This window comes from Manis pentadactyla, chromosome 10 (assembly GCF_030020395.1).
Source record: "Manis pentadactyla isolate mManPen7 chromosome 10, mManPen7.hap1, whole genome shotgun sequence".
In the NCBI taxonomy this organism is placed as follows: Eukaryota; Metazoa; Chordata; class Mammalia; order Pholidota; family Manidae; genus Manis; species Manis pentadactyla.
The window spans coordinates 34,735,612-34,755,574 of NC_080028.1; the positions used below are offsets into that span (position 1 = coordinate 34,735,612).

General features: G+C 39.1%; 1 protein-coding gene across 1 annotated transcript; it reads right to left on the bottom strand.

The window, feature by feature from the left end:
• Positions 1-10,150: 10,150 nt before the first annotated feature.
• LOC130678978 (putative nuclear envelope pore membrane protein POM 121B) lies at positions 10,151-17,924 on the bottom strand. Its single transcript, XM_057486570.1, has 3 exons — positions 17,455-17,924; positions 12,514-12,840; positions 10,151-10,758 (listed from the first exon to the last, which is right to left on the bottom strand). The coding sequence occupies exons 1-3, from the start codon at positions 17,807-17,809 to the stop codon at positions 10,541-10,543; spliced, it is 900 nt and encodes a 299-aa protein (XP_057342553.1). The 5' UTR covers positions 17,810-17,924; the 3' UTR covers positions 10,151-10,540.
• Positions 17,925-19,963: the final 2,039 nt, after the last annotated feature.

The window sequence follows — 19,963 nt, forward strand, 5'->3', positions numbered from 1 at the left end:
AGTATGCATGTGATTTCCATAATTTGTTAGTAGAGATTTATGATCCTTAGTACACTTAAGTGCTAAAACAACACACATATTTTTTAAAGTAATGAAATTAGATCTAAAGATGGATGCACATGAGTTTTGTTCAAATTTCATAAATTGAATTAAGACTAGAGGGATGTTTTTGACCACATAAATTTATTTAAAAATCAATATGCATATTGTTGCCAAAAGAAAATATTTTTAGCAATGTACAAACTCTCACAGATGAGGTTGTAACTTCTATTTAAAAATAAGTGATATTATAAACAGTGTTATTGTATGCATGTGTATTATATGTGTAACACAAATGTACTGTGTGCATGTGTAAAACAAATATATATATGCATGTGCATACTTGTAATGAAATTATGTGTGCATATGTGTGTATTTAATGAAGACACAGAAAAATACCTTATAATTTTAAAGCCTGACCTATAAACTAATACATATTACTATATAAATTGTGAGCTCAGTACTCTTATAGTAACCTCTGAACCTTCCAAACAGTACACAACTCTTTCAAGAGAAACCATTCTATTATAAAGACCAGTGTTTTTAAAGTGCTGCAGTTTTAAAACCACATTCTATAGCATAATTTAATAGATTTCTAATCAGTCATATTTATTACCATAAACAACTAAAGGAATTTCTATCATTACTCCTTTTAAAGCACAGAACAAAAAGGCATAGGAAGGTTTTGCCATCTATAGGAGGTGACCAAAAACAGAGCCATTATGTCTAAATTAATTACACTCATATTAAAAAAATACAGTGGACCCCATAAATAGTTGTTAGGGGTTTTGAGGCTTAAACTTTTATAGATATGTGAAAATCTAAACTATATTGTGTCATGTGAGAATATAATAATAATATATGTCCAAATTGAAAAGCAAAGCAAAACCAAGCCAAGAAAAACAAAACAGAACAAGAGAACTTCGAAAGAAATGAAGTAACACAGCATAAATCTGTTTTAGAAGTATTGCATATACAACATGGTTCCAAGGTGTCTAATTCTGAGAGTCAAATATTTGATTAAACTTAAGCTACACAGTATTTTCAGAAGGTTTATTAATCTGAATAGAGCAGTTAGCTGAATATTTCACAAGGCCTTTATTTATGCTTTAAAATGCCGTGCTGCAGATGAACACTGCCTCACCGTTCCCACATAGATTCTGAAAACTCATCCCATGGTCTGGGAAATATCGGTATAGGACACACTCAGATGTCATGATCATTTTCTTGGACTTAGAAGAAGACATATGGTAATATAAAATATTTTCTCAGTTCAATCATAAAACTAATTTGCTTTAGATTCATATTATTCAGCTAGTTCTTCAAATATGTTATTTGACATTTTTCTATCACAAAAGTTTATTTTTTTCTGCTCTTGGATTTCATTGGCTTCAATTGTTTTTTTATTTTTGTTTCAAAGTTGATTCTTCAGTGTTACTGACCACAGATTATTAGTAGGAATATTATTGGGCAAAATACTTACCTAATGGGTATACAGGGTTTTTTATTTCCTAGAAAAAAAAGTTGAAAAATTTCTAGAAATAATTTTCTCCTAGAGAATTAATCTTCATCTATTACTTGTGGTATATATAACACTGGTAGTCTCCAGTTACTTTATTTCCACCCAAAGATGATGATGGCCTGTTAGAAAGTATATATATATTTTTTATACTTCAGACTCTAGAATTTTTGGAAACATGCATTTATCTCTGAAGATATGCTCCTGTATAAAATAGCATTAAAATTCAAGTGACCTTGCTAAATTGCTGGCAGAATGCAGGAATATTCATCTTTTTACTTATATAATTGAGAAATGCTGCAACCAATGGTATAATTCCATGCTGATGAAGCATTGGTAAATTATTATTCTTAATCACAACAATGTCCTGTAAAGCACTAGCTAAGTGAATGGGATCAATAATCATTTCAAGTGAACAATAGCATTTGAAATTAAGACCCTGCATAGGATTAAAGTCATTCTGAAGACAATTTAGGGTGTTTTGTAGAAAATATATGTTATAAATTAATGTCATTGGTAGCAATAAGATAAAAATTAAGAATGACGAACTGACATGAATTCATAACAGCTTAAGTACCACAAATTGTTATTTCAATTATAATCTCATTAGCAATGAATAATTTATATAATAATTATAATATAGTGGGCACTGATGTGCATTATAAAACTATTTTGGGGTAATATACTTTAGTAATAAAATAGAATGAAATAACAACTGATATAGAATCTCTAAGTCAGTGTTTATAGTATGAAACTTGGACAAAAATGCAGATGCTAAATAAGGTACTAACCCAGAATTGCTGAATCAGAGTACCTGGGGGAAGAGCCTGGAAATCTGTATTTTAAAGGCATACTCCAGATTCTTATGCACAATAGGTTTTGAGATCCGCTACTCTATATAGTAGGTAAGCAGTTCACATAAAGTAACTGAAAAATAAATCTGGTGAGTACAAGATTTCAAACAACTGCTGCCTGGTGGGCGCAGTCCTTCCTTCAGAAGTCCTCACTAAATGCAGAGGACCCCCAGCTCCTGAAGCTCCTAGAAGAGTAAAGTGTTGGCTTCACGTCTGTGTCTTGCAACAGGATAGGACTGTATTGGCATATGGGGCTTTGCATATGCGGGTTGGAGGATACAAAGACAATGAGAAGTCTAGTAAGTTTAAATTATAGATTTAGTATGACTTTTTTTACCATCCAAGGGAAGAGAGAGAAATGGAATGAATCCCTCCCCTCACAGTGGACCACTTTTAGGCACATCCCAGGAACCTTGAACATCCACTTTCATGTTCCAATCTCCTTAGTGGGAATCTCTATCCAATTTGATCTCTATCCAATTGTTTCCTCCTATTTACAAGGGATTTCATTTCCCCACCAAACACATACTCACACTAATTCTCCGCTGATAATTCTTTGTCTTCTTTACCACTCCATCTCAATTCAGGCTGCACTAGGACAGTCTGGCTTTAATGCATCAGGAAAGAGAAAAGATGGGAAAAAAAAGAAAAAGGGTTTTACTTAGACTTGTGTGCCTCAAATCTTGACCCTGAAGGAAACAGAAAAGGACGTAACAATAAGCAAGAGACTTAGAAGACCTTGAGATGGATCAGGTAAAGCTTCTCACTGCAGAGGCTAAAGTTTCCTGGGTTGGAAGAAGAGTCAGAGGAAAAGGTAGATGTTGCTGAAAGCAGAGAATGGCGTCCCAAACTACCCCCACCTCTCCTAACCCTACGGCAGGAAGTCCCAGGCTCAGGGAGAAGCTTGAACTCCCAGGTTTGTTTGTCAAGTTAATGAGCGTGAAGGCCCCTAGACCTCTTTTTGAGGTGAGCCCTAGGTAGGATGGAAAGACCCTCAAGAAGAAATGGCTGGAAGTATACCTAGGAGAAAAGGCTAAATCATATAAAGAAGCTGCCAAATGTTTCTTGTGCTGATAAGTGAGTTAATTCCTCCTTTTCTTAACAAGCAATTGCAGAATTCCTATTTTTGTGTGCAAAATAATTGCTTATTTTGTGTGCAACTCTCTTCTTTGGAAGAAATAGTGATTCCAAGAATTCCTAATTCAGTTGTGGGTCCAATTCATACACACTTGGAGTAATGAGAAACAATACAAAGAAAACACCATTATACAAGTTCAAAATGCAATCTCACAAACGACATATATAAAGCTCTTAATTCTTTAGGTCATTATCTATAAAGTTGAATTTCAATTCATTTGGGAAAGAAAACAAATCTGTTGTTTAATTCTTGGAGGAAACAGCAATGATCTCTAAGCATGCAAACTGTCATGTAACCAAAATTCAAGGGAAAAGAGAAGAAAATCTTAATGATCTCTTTCTATAGCAACTTTTCTTAATTTTTCTCTCCCTCTGTTCACCTGCCCTGTCTAAAAAGAGGTATATCTTTTGTAGTATATTATCCCCAATTTTTGTTATGTTCTTATGGGTCAAGTGAATATCTATTTACAAAAATGAACTACAAAGTGGTTTTCTGTTTTCATTTTCTTTTCTTAAAAAACAGATGTTTGTGACAATTGCACAATGTAGTTGTGGAACGTACACGACCATTGCACAACTTTCAAAATTAAGGGTTTTTGTCTGTTTTCATACTTGGCACAAGGCAGTCAGTCAAATGAGGAATTTTATAGCCCAACTAAAATTCTACTTCTTTCATGTGGTCTAAATCCCAAATAACTCAAAAATATTCCTTTTTCAGTTACATCTACCTAGTGAGGGTCTAATTTTGTAGCTGACTAAAGATATGGGCAATTTTTCTTGGTGGACTTTCATTTGAATTGAAGTCATAGTTGATATATAATCTTTTATCGGTTTTAAGTGTACAACACAGTGGTTCAGCAGTTAGCCACATTATTAAATCCTCACCACTGCTAGTGAGGTTACTATCTGTCAACATAGGAAGATGTTACAGAATCAGTAACCAAAGTTTTCATGCTGTACTACCATTCTTGTGATCAGCTGATATTATGACTGACAATTTTTGTGCCCTTTTATCCCCATCGCTTTCTCACCCCATTCCCTCCCCCATGGTAACCACCAGTCACTTCTCAGTGTCTGCGTCTACTGCCATTCTGTTCATTTTGTTTTATTTTCATATTCCACAAATTAGTGAAATCATATGGTAGTTGTCTTTCTCCACCTGGCTTATTTCATTTAGCAAAGTACCCTCTTGGTCCATTCAGATCGTTGCAAGTGGCAGGATTTCCTTTTGATGGCTGAATAATATTCCATTGTGTATATGTACCACTTCTTTATCCATTCATCTATTGACAGACACTTATGTTGCTTCCATATCTTGGCTATTGTAAATAATGTGGCAATAAACATAGGGATGCATATATCTGGGGTTTTTTTGGTATCATTAATCTACATTTACAGAAAGAACATTATGTTTACTAGGTTCCCCCCTTCACCAAGTCCCCCCCACATACCTCTTCACAGTCACTGTCCATCTGTGTAGTAAGATGCTGTAAAATCACTACTTGTCTTCTCTGTGTTGCGCAGCCCTCCCCATGTCCCCCACGCACTATACATGCTAATCATAATGCCCTCTTTCTTTTTCCCCGCCCTTATCCCTCCCTTCCCACCCATCGTCCCCAGTCCCTTTCCCTTTGGCAACTATTAGTCCATTTTTGGGTTTTGTGATTCTGCTGCTGTTTTGTTCCTTCAGTTTTCCTTTGTTCTTATACTCCACATATGAGTGAAATCATTTGGTACTTGTCTTTCTCCGCTTGGCTTATTTCTCTGAGCATAATACCCTCTAGCTCCATCCATGTTGTTGCGAATGGTAGGATCTGTTTTTTTCTTATGGCTGCGTAATATTCCATTGTGTAGCATATATCTTTTTGAATCAGGAGTTTTTGTTTTCTTTGGGTAAATTCCTAGAAGTGAAATTACTGGATTGTATGGTATTCTGTTTTTAGTTTTTTTGAGGCACCTCCATATTGCTTTTCACAGTTTGCACCAATTTACATTCCCACCAACAGTGTAGGAGGGTTCCCTTTTCTCCCTGTCCTTGCCAATAAGTCATTTCTAGGACATGGGCAATTTTATGGAAGTGGTTCATAACTGATTAGTTGTAAATACAGTCTTGAAGGAATGGTTCTATTTGTGCTCTCTTGGTTAGAATTCATAGGCTCTATCTTTAAAGAGCTTAGAGTCTATTGAGATCAAATCTGCATACTCAAAATACTTCATGAGAAATTACATATTAATTTTTTCATAAATGCTAAGTGAAATTGCAGAGTAAATAAGAGCTGAAGGAACAGAGAATAAGAGTGCTTTGAATGAGGTGGTTTTAGAATATTTTCTCTGAGCATTTTGTCAAAATAACTTTTACTATTTCTCCTGTCTATATGCTCTAGAAATATTTGAGTTGTGTTGCGGAGAATATATGGTCCCTTTTGAAAGGCTTCCTTCTCTGGAACAACATTGCTTACTTAAGATTGACTATAAAGATGGGAAAACCAAGTCTGATCCAAAGTTAAGTAACACACTGCTGCATTTTTGTAAAGTGACTTGAGTGGTTGAGCCTACTTTTTTCAGGCCAGGTAATGCCTTCTGAGTATGAAATGTCTCCAAGCTGACATTTTTCCTTGGAATTATCTCCCTGTGGAGACAATCCAGGGCTATGTATGTCCTGTTCCTAAATTCTTATTGTATCAGCTTGCTTTCCAAGCTAGATGAAAATAGGTGAAGATGATATGATTGTGATTATCTTTTTCTGAGGGCTATAAACCCTGTTTAATGCTAATAAATCATCCAGTGGGTTCATTTTCTTGGAATATGATATGATGGTTGAGAGTTTGTGTCTCAGTTCTGACCCTAAACAAGTTACTTTGACATTCTGAACTTTGATTACCCTTACTTGGAAAAGTAAGAGTATCTACCTCTATGTATGTTATTGTATGGATGAAATAAGTCATATAAAGCACTTAGCAAAGTTCTTGGTATACAGTTAGTGCTCAAAAATGTTATTATAATTGTTAACAGAAGAATACCAGGACTGCTCACCCTGGGCTTTCTTGCTTCTAATCGTCTTGCTATTCCTCCTGCACTTGGTATCCTAACTCTTGCTCCTAGTTCACTTAGTATTCTAAGCATTCAAAGATCTATTCAAGTTTCATTGTGAATTTTTTTTTTATCTGCTGTGGCGTGATTTTGTCTTTGACGTCCTCTGATTGCATTTTCAAAGTCAAGTGTTAATGCAAAGACTCTGGAGTCATACTACTTGGGTTTGAATCTTGGCTCTCCACATAGTAGCTGAATGACCTTGGCTAATTTAATGAACTCTTCTGTGTCAATTATTATGCCCATTTGGCTTATTTATCTAATATATATTTACCTGGAAAACACTGTCAAAGAAGATAATGCTAAACCTTATAACTAAATGTTTTATGTTACAAAAGTATCCAAATTTTCTTATGTCAACTGTCCTATAGTAAGCTCTTATCAAATCTTTAAACATCGTCATTTATAAGTTTGCTGTCATTTATAGTCACTAATTATTTCTAAATTAGTAAAGAAATAGATTTTAGCAGAACAGGTATTGGTTACATAAGATTAAGTAAACTAAAGAAAATGATTTTGTGGCTTTTTGTCTTCAATTAATTCCAAACCTTTAGCAAAATAAAAACACCTGCTTACAGGGCAATAGAAAGAGCCTGATATTTTAATAACCTGTGGGAAAGGATATGCTTGTATTTTTAAACAGGACCCAGATACACCCGTGTGGGTACCAGACAAACTCATCAGACAAGTCTCAACCACCACCTCCTCCCCCACACAACTTCCTGAGACGAAGTGAAAGTCCCCGCCCAAGAAAAACCTTGAAGAACTTCTAGCACAGCATTTATAGAACCTCGCTCTGCAAGATTCCTGAAAAGCTCGCCAGTCGCGACCAAGTTTTCCCCCGCACCAGCAGCGATTAGCAAGATCAACTCAAGGAAGTGACCCTCTGACCTGAGACCAAATAAAGAAGCTGACGGAGAAAGCTGAAGCTGTAGATAGCCTTCAGGGTTTGCCTATTACTCGTAAAACTCTGTTTATTGCTATGCATCGGTCCCACCCACATTAACTATATCACTAAATGAAAAATCTTTCCTACAGTCTGAATTATGGCGAGTTGTAGCTTCTGTCAGACCAGTAACACTGCATAGACCCACAAAAAAAAGCTGTTTATCAATTTCAAGCCTGTTTGTTAACTTTATATGCCTTTTTGCTATTTCAAAATTATATATCTATAAATATTAGCAAAATTATAGATAAATTCATTATAAATTGTAATAACTGTACTCTTTCTACTTGTATTTTTGTAAAAACTAATGCAAAAGTCATTTTTATTGTGCACCATCCCCCATATTTGATAATTTCTGTTGCTTTAAATTCTATGTAGTTTAATGATTATGGGCTTCAAGCACTTCGTGGTACCAGCACTCTCTTACTTTGGGAAAGCGTTTTGTGGCAACTTTCATTCTTGGTATTGCTGCACTCATTACCTTAGCAACTTCCCTTTCTTTTTCAGCTGCAGCCCTAGTACAAGAGACCCATACTGCCGCTTACTGATTAGTTGTCTAAAAATGTATCATTGGCTTTAGCCACTCAAAAGATTATTGACCAAAAATTAAAGTCTAAAGTTAATGCCCTTAAAGAGACCCTATTTACGGTCCTACTGTTTTTATGCTTGTACATCAGCCTTCTTATGTTATTCTTCCTGTAGTTTTAAAAGAGCCCTAGTATAATGATCCAGAAATACAAGTTCTTCAGTTTATTAATCATGCCTTAAGCCATCCAAAGCAGTTTGTAGCTGCCTTAATTATTAGGAATCACTGCATTAATTACACTCATCAGCTCATTTGCATTATCCACTACTGCTTTAGTACAAGAAATCCACATACCCAACCACGTAGACACTTTAAGCAAAAATGTTTCAGTAGCTTTATATTTACAAGAGCAGATTAATTTAAAAATTGAGGCATGAATTAATGTTTTAGAAAAAACCCTGCTGTATGTAGAAAATCAAGTCCAAAATTTAAAAACCCGCTTGATCACCAAATGTTACAGTCAGTATAATAAATCTGCATGACTCCCTACTTGTATAATTCCACCAAAACTTCTTGGGACAGTGTGAAAAATCATTAATTAGGCATTTGTGATAATTCTAATACTTCTTTAAATATGGCCAATTTACACAAAAAGATAAGAGCTATTAGTGAAACTCATGTATCCTCAGCCACAGCTCCTAAAGTTGCTAATTCTTTCCTGGCTACCCTGTGACCGTATACTATCCATACTGCTTGGTTTCCCTTTTTTATAAATTTCAGAATGTCAGCATTAATTATACTCTCCCTTCTACTCCTTTTCCCAGTCTTCATCCAACTGCTGAGCAAAAGAATATGAATAACCCATTTGAAATTGAAGATGCTTCAATTAGCTGCAAAAAATAAAAAAAGGGGTAGATGGTGCAGGCCATGCTGCTCATGCTGTTTGACAAGGTCCAGGCACGAGGAGGAATCCTGGAAACAGGAAACCTCATAGCTGGCCCCTGCTAATTCCTGCACTTATTTTTGCAGTTATGATGTTGGTGATTGGGCTCATATATGGGAAATCTTATGTACTTAACATTTATTCATCTTTAGTAAATAACATAACCCAAAATATTGACCAAAGCAGCAATTCCGGAAATGAAAGCAGTGTTATGGGACCAACTGTTCCAGGCATACTGCCACAAATAAGTGAGGCAGAACAGCCCAGGCCTCTCTTAAAACTAGATGCAGTTTGTCCTCCCCTTTGTAACAATTCAAACATGACTAACTGGGATTTCTTTAGAATATTGGCAGAGAAGGAGTTACAGGAACCTAGGCCATGGAAAAACCCATTCTCCCAAGAAACTTATATGAAACAGCAAAGTAATAAAGATTAATAGTCCCCACTGCCCAGGGCCCCACTTATGTTGCTTATAATATTAGAAGACACCTCTGATAACCCCCTCATAGAAAGAATTTATGAGCAAAATAAAATTTATATTGACAAATATCCCATATATAAAAGTTTATGATAAATTTATAAAATATTACTATATTAATAGTAAGGTAGTAAGTGCAGATTTAGAGTTATTATATAAAGGATAAAGAGGACTGCAAGGCCCTGGTGCCTGTAGATGCAGGAGGAAAGGTGTAAACATCTGAAATTGTGGAATGAATATTATAAAAGAATAAGGTGTTTTTATTGTATTCATATGAATGTTAAGGAATGGGTGATAGGAGTACCATCCCTAGATTTTAGATGTAAGTTTCAACCCACATGTGTAGGATAGGATTTAATTAATAATATAGCTACACTTAATAACCAAAAGACATATAGCTTGCATTTTATATAACCTGCTTAAACTTTATATAGCCTTAGACACATACCTTAGACACATATCTAAAAGTCTATATAATCTTACATGCTTAAAGTAAAAATCATAGCCTACATGCTTAACCCACATGCTGTCTTACGCCATTTGCTGTTTAGCACCTAGCATGTAGCTTACATGAATTAACTAGGGGAAAGTTAAAAATTAAATGTTAAATGGCTACTATTAGAAGAAATAATGATATTTAATTAAGGGTAATAAGCTGAAATTACGTAAACTGACAGAAAAAGGATTGTATTATTCATAATTTTAAAAAATGTTCAACATTATGTAAACCGTAAAAAGATACAAAAATAAAGACCCTGCTGCTTGATGTCAGGAGATGTTACAACTTTAATTGGGTGTTTTGTCTCCTCATTGATCTCACTCGCTGACGCTGTCCTTTCCTTCGTGACCCACACGTCAGCTGGAGCTGGACTCCGGCACCGAGCCCATTCCAAATCTGATGTGCAAACACAGACGTGTTCTGAGGCATGCTGGCCACGTGGAAGGCAAAGGGTGTGCTCTGGCCAGCTGCACCCAGAGAGTTCTTAATCAAGCCACTCCAGAAAGGGGTCATGCCACCAGTGCTCCCACTCTGTCCTCCCCAAAGCCGAACGCCCCAGTGGTGGAGCTGCTGTGGGGGGCAGCCACGCTCATCCCAAAGCCCCCACTGTGAGAAGGGCCCACTGACACAACAGACGTGAAGGGCGATGAGGTAGTGCTGCCAAACACTGAATTACTGGTCCCACTGCTGGTGGTCTGTGTCACAGCTCCAAAGTCTGAGGTGATGGCTGCAAAAAAGGAGGAAACATGGATCATTGTCTAACCCCATACAAAAAAGTAAATTTGAAATGGATCAGACACCTGAATGTAAGTCATGAAACCATAAAACTCTTAGACAAAAACAGGCAAAAACCTCTTGGACATAAACATGAGTGACTTCTTCATGAACGTACCTCCCCAGGGAAGGGAAACAAAAGCAAAAATGAACAAATGGTACTATATCAACCTTAAAAGCTTCTGTACAGTAAAGAACACCATCAACAGAAGAAAAAGACATCCTACAGTACAGGAGAATTTATTCATAAATGACAGATCTGATAAAGGGTTGACATCCAAAATATATAAAGAGCTAACACACCTCAACAAACAAAAAGCAAATAATGCAATTAAAACGTGGGGAGAGGAGCTGAACAGACAGTTCTCCAAAGAAGAAATTCGGATGGCTGATAGACACATGAAAAGATGGGCCACATTGTTTGTCATCAGAGAAATGTAAATTAAAACCACAATGAGATATCAGCTCACACCAGTAAGGTTCGCCACCATCCAAAAGACAAACAACAACAAATGTTGGTGAGGTTGTGGAGAAAGGAGAACGCTCCTACACTGTTGGTGGGAATGTAAATTCATTCAACCATTGTGGAAAGCAATATGGAGGTTTTTCAAAAAGCTGAAAATAGAAACACCATAAGACCCAGGAATACCACTCCTAGGAATTTACTCTAAGAATGCAGCAACCCAGTTTGAAAAAGACAGATGCATCCCTATGTTTACCACAGCACTATTTACAACAGCCAAGAAATGGAAACAACCTAAGTGTCCATCAGTAGATGAATAGATAAAAAAGATGTGATACATATGCACAATGGAATATAATTCAGCCATAAAAAGAAAACAAGTCCTACCATTTGCAACAATATGGATGGAGCTAGACGGTATTATGCTCAGTGAAATCAGCCAGGCAGAGAAAGACAAGTACCAAATGATTTCACTTATCTCGGGAGTATAAGAACAAAGGAAAAAATGAAGGAATAAAACAGGAGCAGAATCACAGAACCCAAGAATGGACTAACAGTTACCAACAGGAAAGGGACTAAGGAGGATGGATGGGAAGGGAGGGATGAGGGCAGGGAAAAAGAAACGGGGCACTACGATTAGCACACATAATGTGGGGGGGCACGGGGAGGGCTCGGCTACACAGAGAAGACAAGCAGTGATTCTACAGCATCTTACTACGCTCATGGACAGTGATGTTAATGGGGTTTGTGCGGGATACTTGGTGAAGGGGAGCCAAGTAAACATACTGTTTTTCAGGTAATTGTAGATAGATACCAAAAAAAAAGTTTTTTTAAAGGCCATGAATGATCTTACTTCTGCCTGTCTCTTAATGTCATTTTATCCCACTTTCCTGTTTAAACCTCTAGCCACACATGGCTCTTCTCTGCTCATGAAAATATAACATTGTCTCTGCCTTCGGGCCTTTGCTCCTGTGCCTACAACGGAGTTAGCCACAGCCAATGTCCCTGCTCCCAACTCTGGAACTGCAGCCATGACCTCAGTTTGCTATTGTCTCAGAAAGGCTGCCACTGACTAATTAAATAGCTCCTCCAGTCATGAGTTACACTGCTACCTGATGCTGTTTATGAATAACTTCTGTGATAACATCTAAATCTTCACCACAGAGTACAGCTTCGAAAGCAGAGACTGTGTCAGCACTTAAGACAGTGCCTGGCACTGCAGGCCAAGCCCATTCCGAATCTCACCTGCAAACCCAGACGTGTTCTGAGGTGTGCTGGCCACGTGGAAGGGAGTGGGTGTGCTCTGGCCAGCTGCACCCAGGGAGCTCGGTTTTAAGGCTCCCCAGAAAGGGTTCTTGAGACCAGTTCTACCACTCCGTTCTGACCCAAATACGAATGATCCAGTGGTGGAGCTCCTGTGGGGCGGAACCATGCCGACCACAAAACCCCCACTGCCAGCGGGACCTGCTGACACCCTGGACATGACGGGCGATAAGGTAGTACTGCCAAACACTGAGCTACTGGTCCCGCTGCTGGTGGTCAGGGTCATAGCAGCAAAGGCCGAGGTGATGGCTGCAAAAAAGGAGGAGACATGGATCATTGTCTAACCCAATACACAAAAGTAAATTCGAAATGGATCAAACACCTGAATGTAAGCCATGAAACCAGAAAACTCTTAGACAAAGACAGGCAAAAATCTCTTGGACATAAACATGAGTGACTTCTTCATGAACGTATCTCCCCATTGCAAGGGAAACAAAAGCAAAAATGAACAAATGGGACTATATCAAGCTTAAAAGCTTCTGTAAAGTAAAGAACACCATCAACAGAACAAAAAGACATCCTACAGTATGGGAGAATATATTCATAAAAGACAGATCTGATTAAGGGTTGACATCCAAAATATACAATGAGCTAACACAGCTCAACAAACAAAAAGCAAATATTCCAATTAAAAAATGGGCACGGGACCCCCCCTGTTCTGAGAGAAATCTTCTGCATATGTGGATGTTTTATTGCTCTTGTCTAGATTGGATTAACACATAGTCTACAGGCACACCTGATCATCTACATTTGCTCTCTTACAACACTAAACTATGTTTTCTACCTTTACCTTGCATCTACCTACCACTTCAGCATTTTATTAAAAATAAATATAATAAAGAGAGAAATGTGGTATCCACATATAAATCAAGTATAAAAATCAAACGAATATTCATATTTGAACTGATTGTTTATAGTTCATAATGCATGAGCAAAACCGAAAGTTCCTGTGATGACTGCCCTTGTACTGTTCACCATGTAACTTATTCACTATGTAAGAATTTGTTCTTCATGTAAGAACTTGTTTGTTATGCTTCAGAAGATTGGAGACTGATGAAAATTAGGCTTGGGTTGGATTAATGATTGTGCATTGAACATTGACTCCCCTATACAGAATTTTATTGTTGTTAACAACCATTTGATCAATAAATATGAGAGATGCCCACTCAAAAAAAAAAATGTACTCACTTCCAATTGTAAAATAAATAAGTAACTGGGATGTAATGTATAGCATAAGGAATATAGACAAAATATTGTAACAACTTTGTATGGTGATAGTTGCCAGCTAGAATTATCATGTATATAAATGTTGAATCACTGTGTTGTACACCTGAAACTAATGTAATACTGTGTCAACTACCCGTCAATAAAAAATACTTATCTACAAAAAAAAAAAAAAAACGGGCACGGGAGCTAAACAGACAGTTCTCCAAAGAAGAAGTTCAGATGGCCAGTAGACACATGAAATCATGCATCATATCGCTTGTCATCAGAGAAATGCCAATTAAGACCACAGTGAGATATGAGCTCACACCAGGAAGGATCACCGCCATACAAAACACAAACAACAACAAATGTTGGCGAGGTTGTGGAGAAAGGGAACCCTCCTACACTGTTGGTGGGAATGTAAATTCGTTCAATCATTGTGAAAAGCAATATGGAGGTTCCTCAAAAAGGTCAAAATAGAAATACGATTTGACCCAGGAATTCCACACCAAGGAATTTACCCTAAGAATACAGTTGCCCAGTTTGAAAAAAGACAGATGCACCCCTATATTTATTGCATCACTATTCAAAACAGCCAAGAAATGGAAACAAACTAAGTGTCCATCAGTAGACAAATGGATAAAACAGATTTGGTACATATACACAATGGAATATAATTCAGCTATAAGAAAACAAATCCTACCATTTGCAACAACATGGATGGAGCTCAAGGGACTTATGATCAGTGAAATAAACGAGGCGGAGAAAGACAAGTACCAAATGATTTCACTCATCTCGGGAGTATAAGAGCAAAGGAAAAACTGAAGGAACAAAACAGCAGCAAAAACACAGAAAACAAGAATGGACTAACAGTTACCAAAGGGAAAGGGACTGAGGAGGATGAGTGGGAAGGGAGGGATAAGGGCAGGGAAAACGAAAGGGGGCATTATGATTAGCATGTATAATGCGGGGGGGCATGGGGAGGGCTAAGCTACACAGAGAAGACAAGCAGTGATTCTACAGCATGTTACTATGCTGATGGACAGTGACTCTAACGGGGTTTGTGCGGGGTAGTTGGTGAAGAGGGGAGCCAAATAAACATAATGTTCTTAAGGTAATTGTACATAGATACAAAAAAAAAAAAAAAACATTTTAAAAGGACATGAATGATCTTCCTTTCTGCCTGTCTTTTAATGTCATTTTATTCCACTTCCCTTTATAACCTCTCGCCACACCTGGCTCTTCTCTACTCATGAAAACATAAGCTCATCTCTGCCTTCGGGCTTTTGCTCCTGTGCCAGTAACGTACTCACCCCGAGCCGCTGTCCGTTGTCCCAACTCCAGAAACGCGGCCATGGCCTCAGTTTGCTATTGTCTCAGAAAGGCTGCCACTGTCTACCTAAATAGCTCCTCCAGTTTATGAGTTACACTGCTGCCTGACACTGTTCACAGATAACTTCTGTGGTAACATCTAAATCTTCACCACAGCATACGGCTCCGAAAGCAGAGACTGTATCAGCACTTAAGACAGTGCCTGGCACTGCAGCCCAAGCCCATTCCGAATCTCACCTGCAAACCCAGACGTGTTCTGAGGTGGGCTGGCCACGTGGAAGGGAGTGGGTGTGCTCTGGCCAGCTGCACCCAGGGAGTTCGGATTCAAGGCTCCCCAGAAAGGGTTCTTGAGACCAGTTCTCCCACTCCGTCCTAACCCAAAGCTGAATGTCCCAGTGGTGGAGCTGCTGTCGCGGGGCCGCCATGCTCATCCTAAAGCCCCCACTGCCAGCGGGACCTGCTCACACCCTGGACCTGGAGGGCACTGAGATGGTGCTGCCAAACCCTGTTGTACTGGTCCCGCTGCTGGTGGTCAGGGTCATAGCTGCAAAGGCCGAGGTGATGGCTGCAAAAAAAGAGGAAACATGGATCATTGTCTAACCCCATACAAAAAAGTAAATTTGAAATGGATCAGACACCTGAATGTAAGTCATGAAACCATAAAACTCTTAGACAAAAACAGGCAAAAATCTCTTGGACATAAACATGAGTGACATCTTCATGAACCTATCTCCCCAGGCAAGGGAAACAAAAGCAAAAATGAACAAATGGTACTATATCAAGCTTAAAAGCTTCTGAACAGTAAAGAACACCAACAACATAAGAAAAGGACATCCTACAGTATGGGAGAATATATTCATAAATGACAGATCTGATAAAGAGTTGACATCCAAAATATATAAAGAGCTAACACAGCTCAACAAACAAAAAGCAAATAATGCAATTAAAACGTGGGGAGGGGAGCTGAACAGACAGTTCTCCAAAGAAGAAAATTCGATGGCCAATAGACAAATGAAGAGATGCGCCACATCACTTGTCATCAGAGAAATGAAAATTAAAACCACAATGAGATATCACCTCACAACAGGAAGGATCACCGCCATCCAAAAGACAAACAACAACAAATGTTGGAGAGGTTGTGGTGAAAGGGGAACCTTACTACACTGTTGGTGGGAATGTAAATTCGTTCAACCATTGTGAAAAGCATAATGGAGGTTCCTCAAAAAGCTCAAAATAGAAATACCATTTGAACAAGGAATTCCACTCCTAGGAATTTACTCTAAGAATACAGCACCCCTATATTTTGAAAAAGACAGATGCACCCCTATGTTTATCACAGCACTATTTACAACAGCCAAGAAATGGAAACAACCTAAGTGTCCATCAGTAGATGAATGGATAAAAAAGATGTGATACATATGCACACTGGAATATTATTCAGCCATAATAAGAAAACAAGACCTACCATTTGCAACAACATGGATGGAACTACAGGGTATTGTGCTCAGTGAAATAAGCCAGGTGGAGAAATACAAGTACCAAATGATTTCACTCATCTGAGGAGTATAAGAACAAAGGAAAAACTGAAGGAACAAAACAGCAGCAGAATCACAGAATCCAAGAATGGACTAACAGTTACAAAAGGAAAGGAACTGAGGAGGATGGATGGGAACAGAGGGATAAGGGCAGAGAAAAAGAAAGGGGGCATTATGCTTAGCATGTATAACATGGGGGGCACGGGGAGGGCTAGGCTACACACAGAAGATAAGTAGTGATTCTACAGCATGTTACTACGCTGATGGACAGTGACTCTGATGGAGTTTGTGTGGGTTACTTGGTGAAGGGGGAAGCCAAATAAACATAATGTTCTTAAGGTAATTGTAGATTGATAACAATTAAAAAAGTGTTTTTTAAAGGCTGTGAATGATCTTCCTTTCTGCCTGTCTCTTAATGTCATTTTATCTCACTTTCCTTTTTAAACCTGTAGCCACACCTGGCTCTTGCCTGCTCATGGAAACATAAGCTCATCTCTGCCTTTGGGCCTTTGCTCCTGTGCCTACAAGGTTCTCACCCCAGCCACTGTCCCTGCTCCCAACTCTGGAACAGTGGCCATGGACTCAGCATTCTACTGTCTCTAAAAGGCTGCCGCTGTCTACCTAAATAGCTCCTTCAGTCTTGAGTTACACTGCTACCTGGTGCTGTTTATGGATAACTTCTGTGATAACATCTAAATCTTCAACACACAGTACAGCTCCAAAAGCAGAGACTGTGTCAGCACTTAAAACAGCGATTGGCACAGCAGACCGAGCCCATTCCAAATCTCACCTGCAATCCCAGACGTGTCCTGAGGTGTGCTGGCCACGTGGATGGGAGTGGGTGTGCTCTGGCCAGCTGCACCCAGGGAGTTCTGATTCAAGGCGCCCCAGAAAGGGTTCTTGAGACCAGTTCTCCGACTCCATCCTGACCCAAATCCGAATGACCCAGTGGTGGAGTTGCTGTCGGGGGCAGCCATGCTGATCACAAAACCCCCACTGCCAGCGGGACCTGCTGACACCCTGGACGTGATGGGTGATAAAGAAGTACTGCCGACCACTGACCTACTGCTCCCACTGCTGGTGGTCAGAGTCATAGCTGCAAAGGCCGAGGTGATGGCTGCAAAAAAGAAGGAAACATGGATCATTGTCTAACCCCATACACAAAAGTAAATTTGAAATGGATCAAAGACCTGAATGTAATCCATGAAACCAGAAAACTCTTAGACAAAGACAGGCAAAAATCTCTTGGACATAAACATGAGCAACTTCTTCATGAACGTACCTCACCAGGCAAGGGGAAAAAAAAAGGAAAAAGGAACAAATGGGACTATTTCAAGTTTAAAAGCTTCTGTAAAGTAAAGAACACCATCAAAAGAATAAAAGGACATCCTACAGAATGGAAGAATATATTCATAAATGACAGATCTGATTAAGGTTCGACATAGAAAATATATAATGAGCTAACACAGCACAACAAAAAGAAAATAATCCAATGAAAAAATGGGCATGGGAGTTAAACAGTTTTCCAAAGAAGAAATTCAGATGGCCAGTAGACACATGAAATCATGTGTAATATCGCCTGTCAACAGAGAAATGCCAATTAAGACCACAATGAGATATCAGCTCACACCAGGAAGCATCGCCGCCATACAAAACATAAAACGACAACAAATATTGGCGAGGTTGTGGAGAAAGGGGAACCCTCCTACCCTGTTGGTGGGAATGTAAATTCGTTCAACCATTGTGAAAAGCAATATGGAGGTTCCTCAAAAAGGTCAAAATAGAAATACGATTTGACCAAGGAATTCCACACCAAGGAATTTACCCTAAGAATACAGTTGCCCAGTTTGAAAAAAGACAGATGCACCCCTATAGTTATCGCATCACTATTCAAAACAGCCAAGAAATGGAAACAAACTAAGTGTCCATCAGTAGACAAATGGATAAAACAGATTTGGTACATATACACAATGGAATATAATTCAGCCATAAGAAGAAAATGAATCTTACCATTTGAAACAACATGGTTGGAGCTAGGGGGGATTATGCTCAGGGAAATAAACGAGGCGGAGAAAGACAAGTACCAAGTGATTTCACTCATCTCGGGAGTATAAGAGCAAAGGAAAAACTGAAGGAACAAAACAGCAGCAGAATCACAGAACCCGAGAATGGTCTAACAGTTACCAAAGAGAAAGGGACTGAGGAGGATGGGTGGGAAGGGAGGGTAAGGGCAGGGAAAAAGAAAGGGGGCATTATGATTAGCATGTATAATGTGCGGGCGCACGGGGAGGGCTAGGCTACACACAGAAGATAAGCAATGATTCTATAGCATGTTACTATGCCGATGGGCAGTGACTCTAATGGGGACTGGGCAGGGTACATGGAGAAGGGCGGGGCCAAATAAACATAATGTTCTTACGGTAATTGTAGATTGATACCAAAAAACAAAAACAGCCATTTTAAAAATCCGTGAATGATCTCCCTTTCTGCCTGTTTCTTAATGTCATATTATCCCATCTCCTTATTTAAAACCTCTAGCCACACTGGCTCTTCTCTGCTCATGAAAATACAACTTGGTCTCTTCTTCGCGCCTATGTTCCTGTGCCTGCAAAGTCTTCAACCCCAGCTGAGGTCCCTCGTACAGACTCTGAAATTGCGGCCATGGCCTCAGTTTCCTATTGTCGCAGAAAGGCTACCGCTGAATACCTAAATAGCTCCTCCGGTTATGAGTTACACTGCTACCTGACACTATTCACAGATAACTTTTGTGATAACATCTAAATCTTCAGCACAGCATACGGCTCCGAAAGCGGAGACTGTGTCAGCACTAAAGAAGGCACCTGGCACTGCAGACCGAGCCCATTGCAAATCTCACCTGCAAACCCAGGAGTGTTCTGAGGCGTGCTGGCCACATGGAAAGCAGTTGGTGTGCTCTGGCCAGCTGCACCCAGGGAGCTCGGTTTTAAGGCTCCCCAAAAGGGGTTCTTGGGACCAGTTCTCCCACTCCGCCCTGACCCAAAGCCAAGTGCCCCGGTGGTAGGGCTGCTGTGGGGGGCAGGCACGCTTGTCCCAAAGCTCCCACTGCCAGTGGGGCCTGCTGACACCATAGATGTGAAGGGCGCTGAGATGGTGCTGCCAAACCCGGATGTACTGGTCCCACAGCTGGTGTGCTGGGTCACAGCTCCAAAGCCGGAGGTGATGGCTGCAAAAAAGGAGCAAACATGGATCATTGTCTAACCCCATAAATGAAAGTATATTCAAAACTGATCGAACCCCCGAATGTAAGCCAAGAAACCATA

Bases quoted from the DNA above. Each gene is read 5' to 3' on its own strand.
- LOC130678978 (XM_057486570.1), bottom strand. From the start codon at position 17,809: ATGATCCATGTTTCCTTCTTTTTTGCAGCCATCACCTCGGCCTTTGCA. The intron at 12,841-17,454 runs GTGAGATTTGGA...CCTTTTTTGCAG, and splicing joins GGACACGTCTGGGATTGCAG to CCATCACCTCGGCCTTTGCT. The intron at 10,759-12,513 runs GTGAGATTCGGA...CCTTTTTTGCAG, and splicing joins GAACACGTCTGGGTTTGCAG to CCATCACCTCAGACTTTGGA.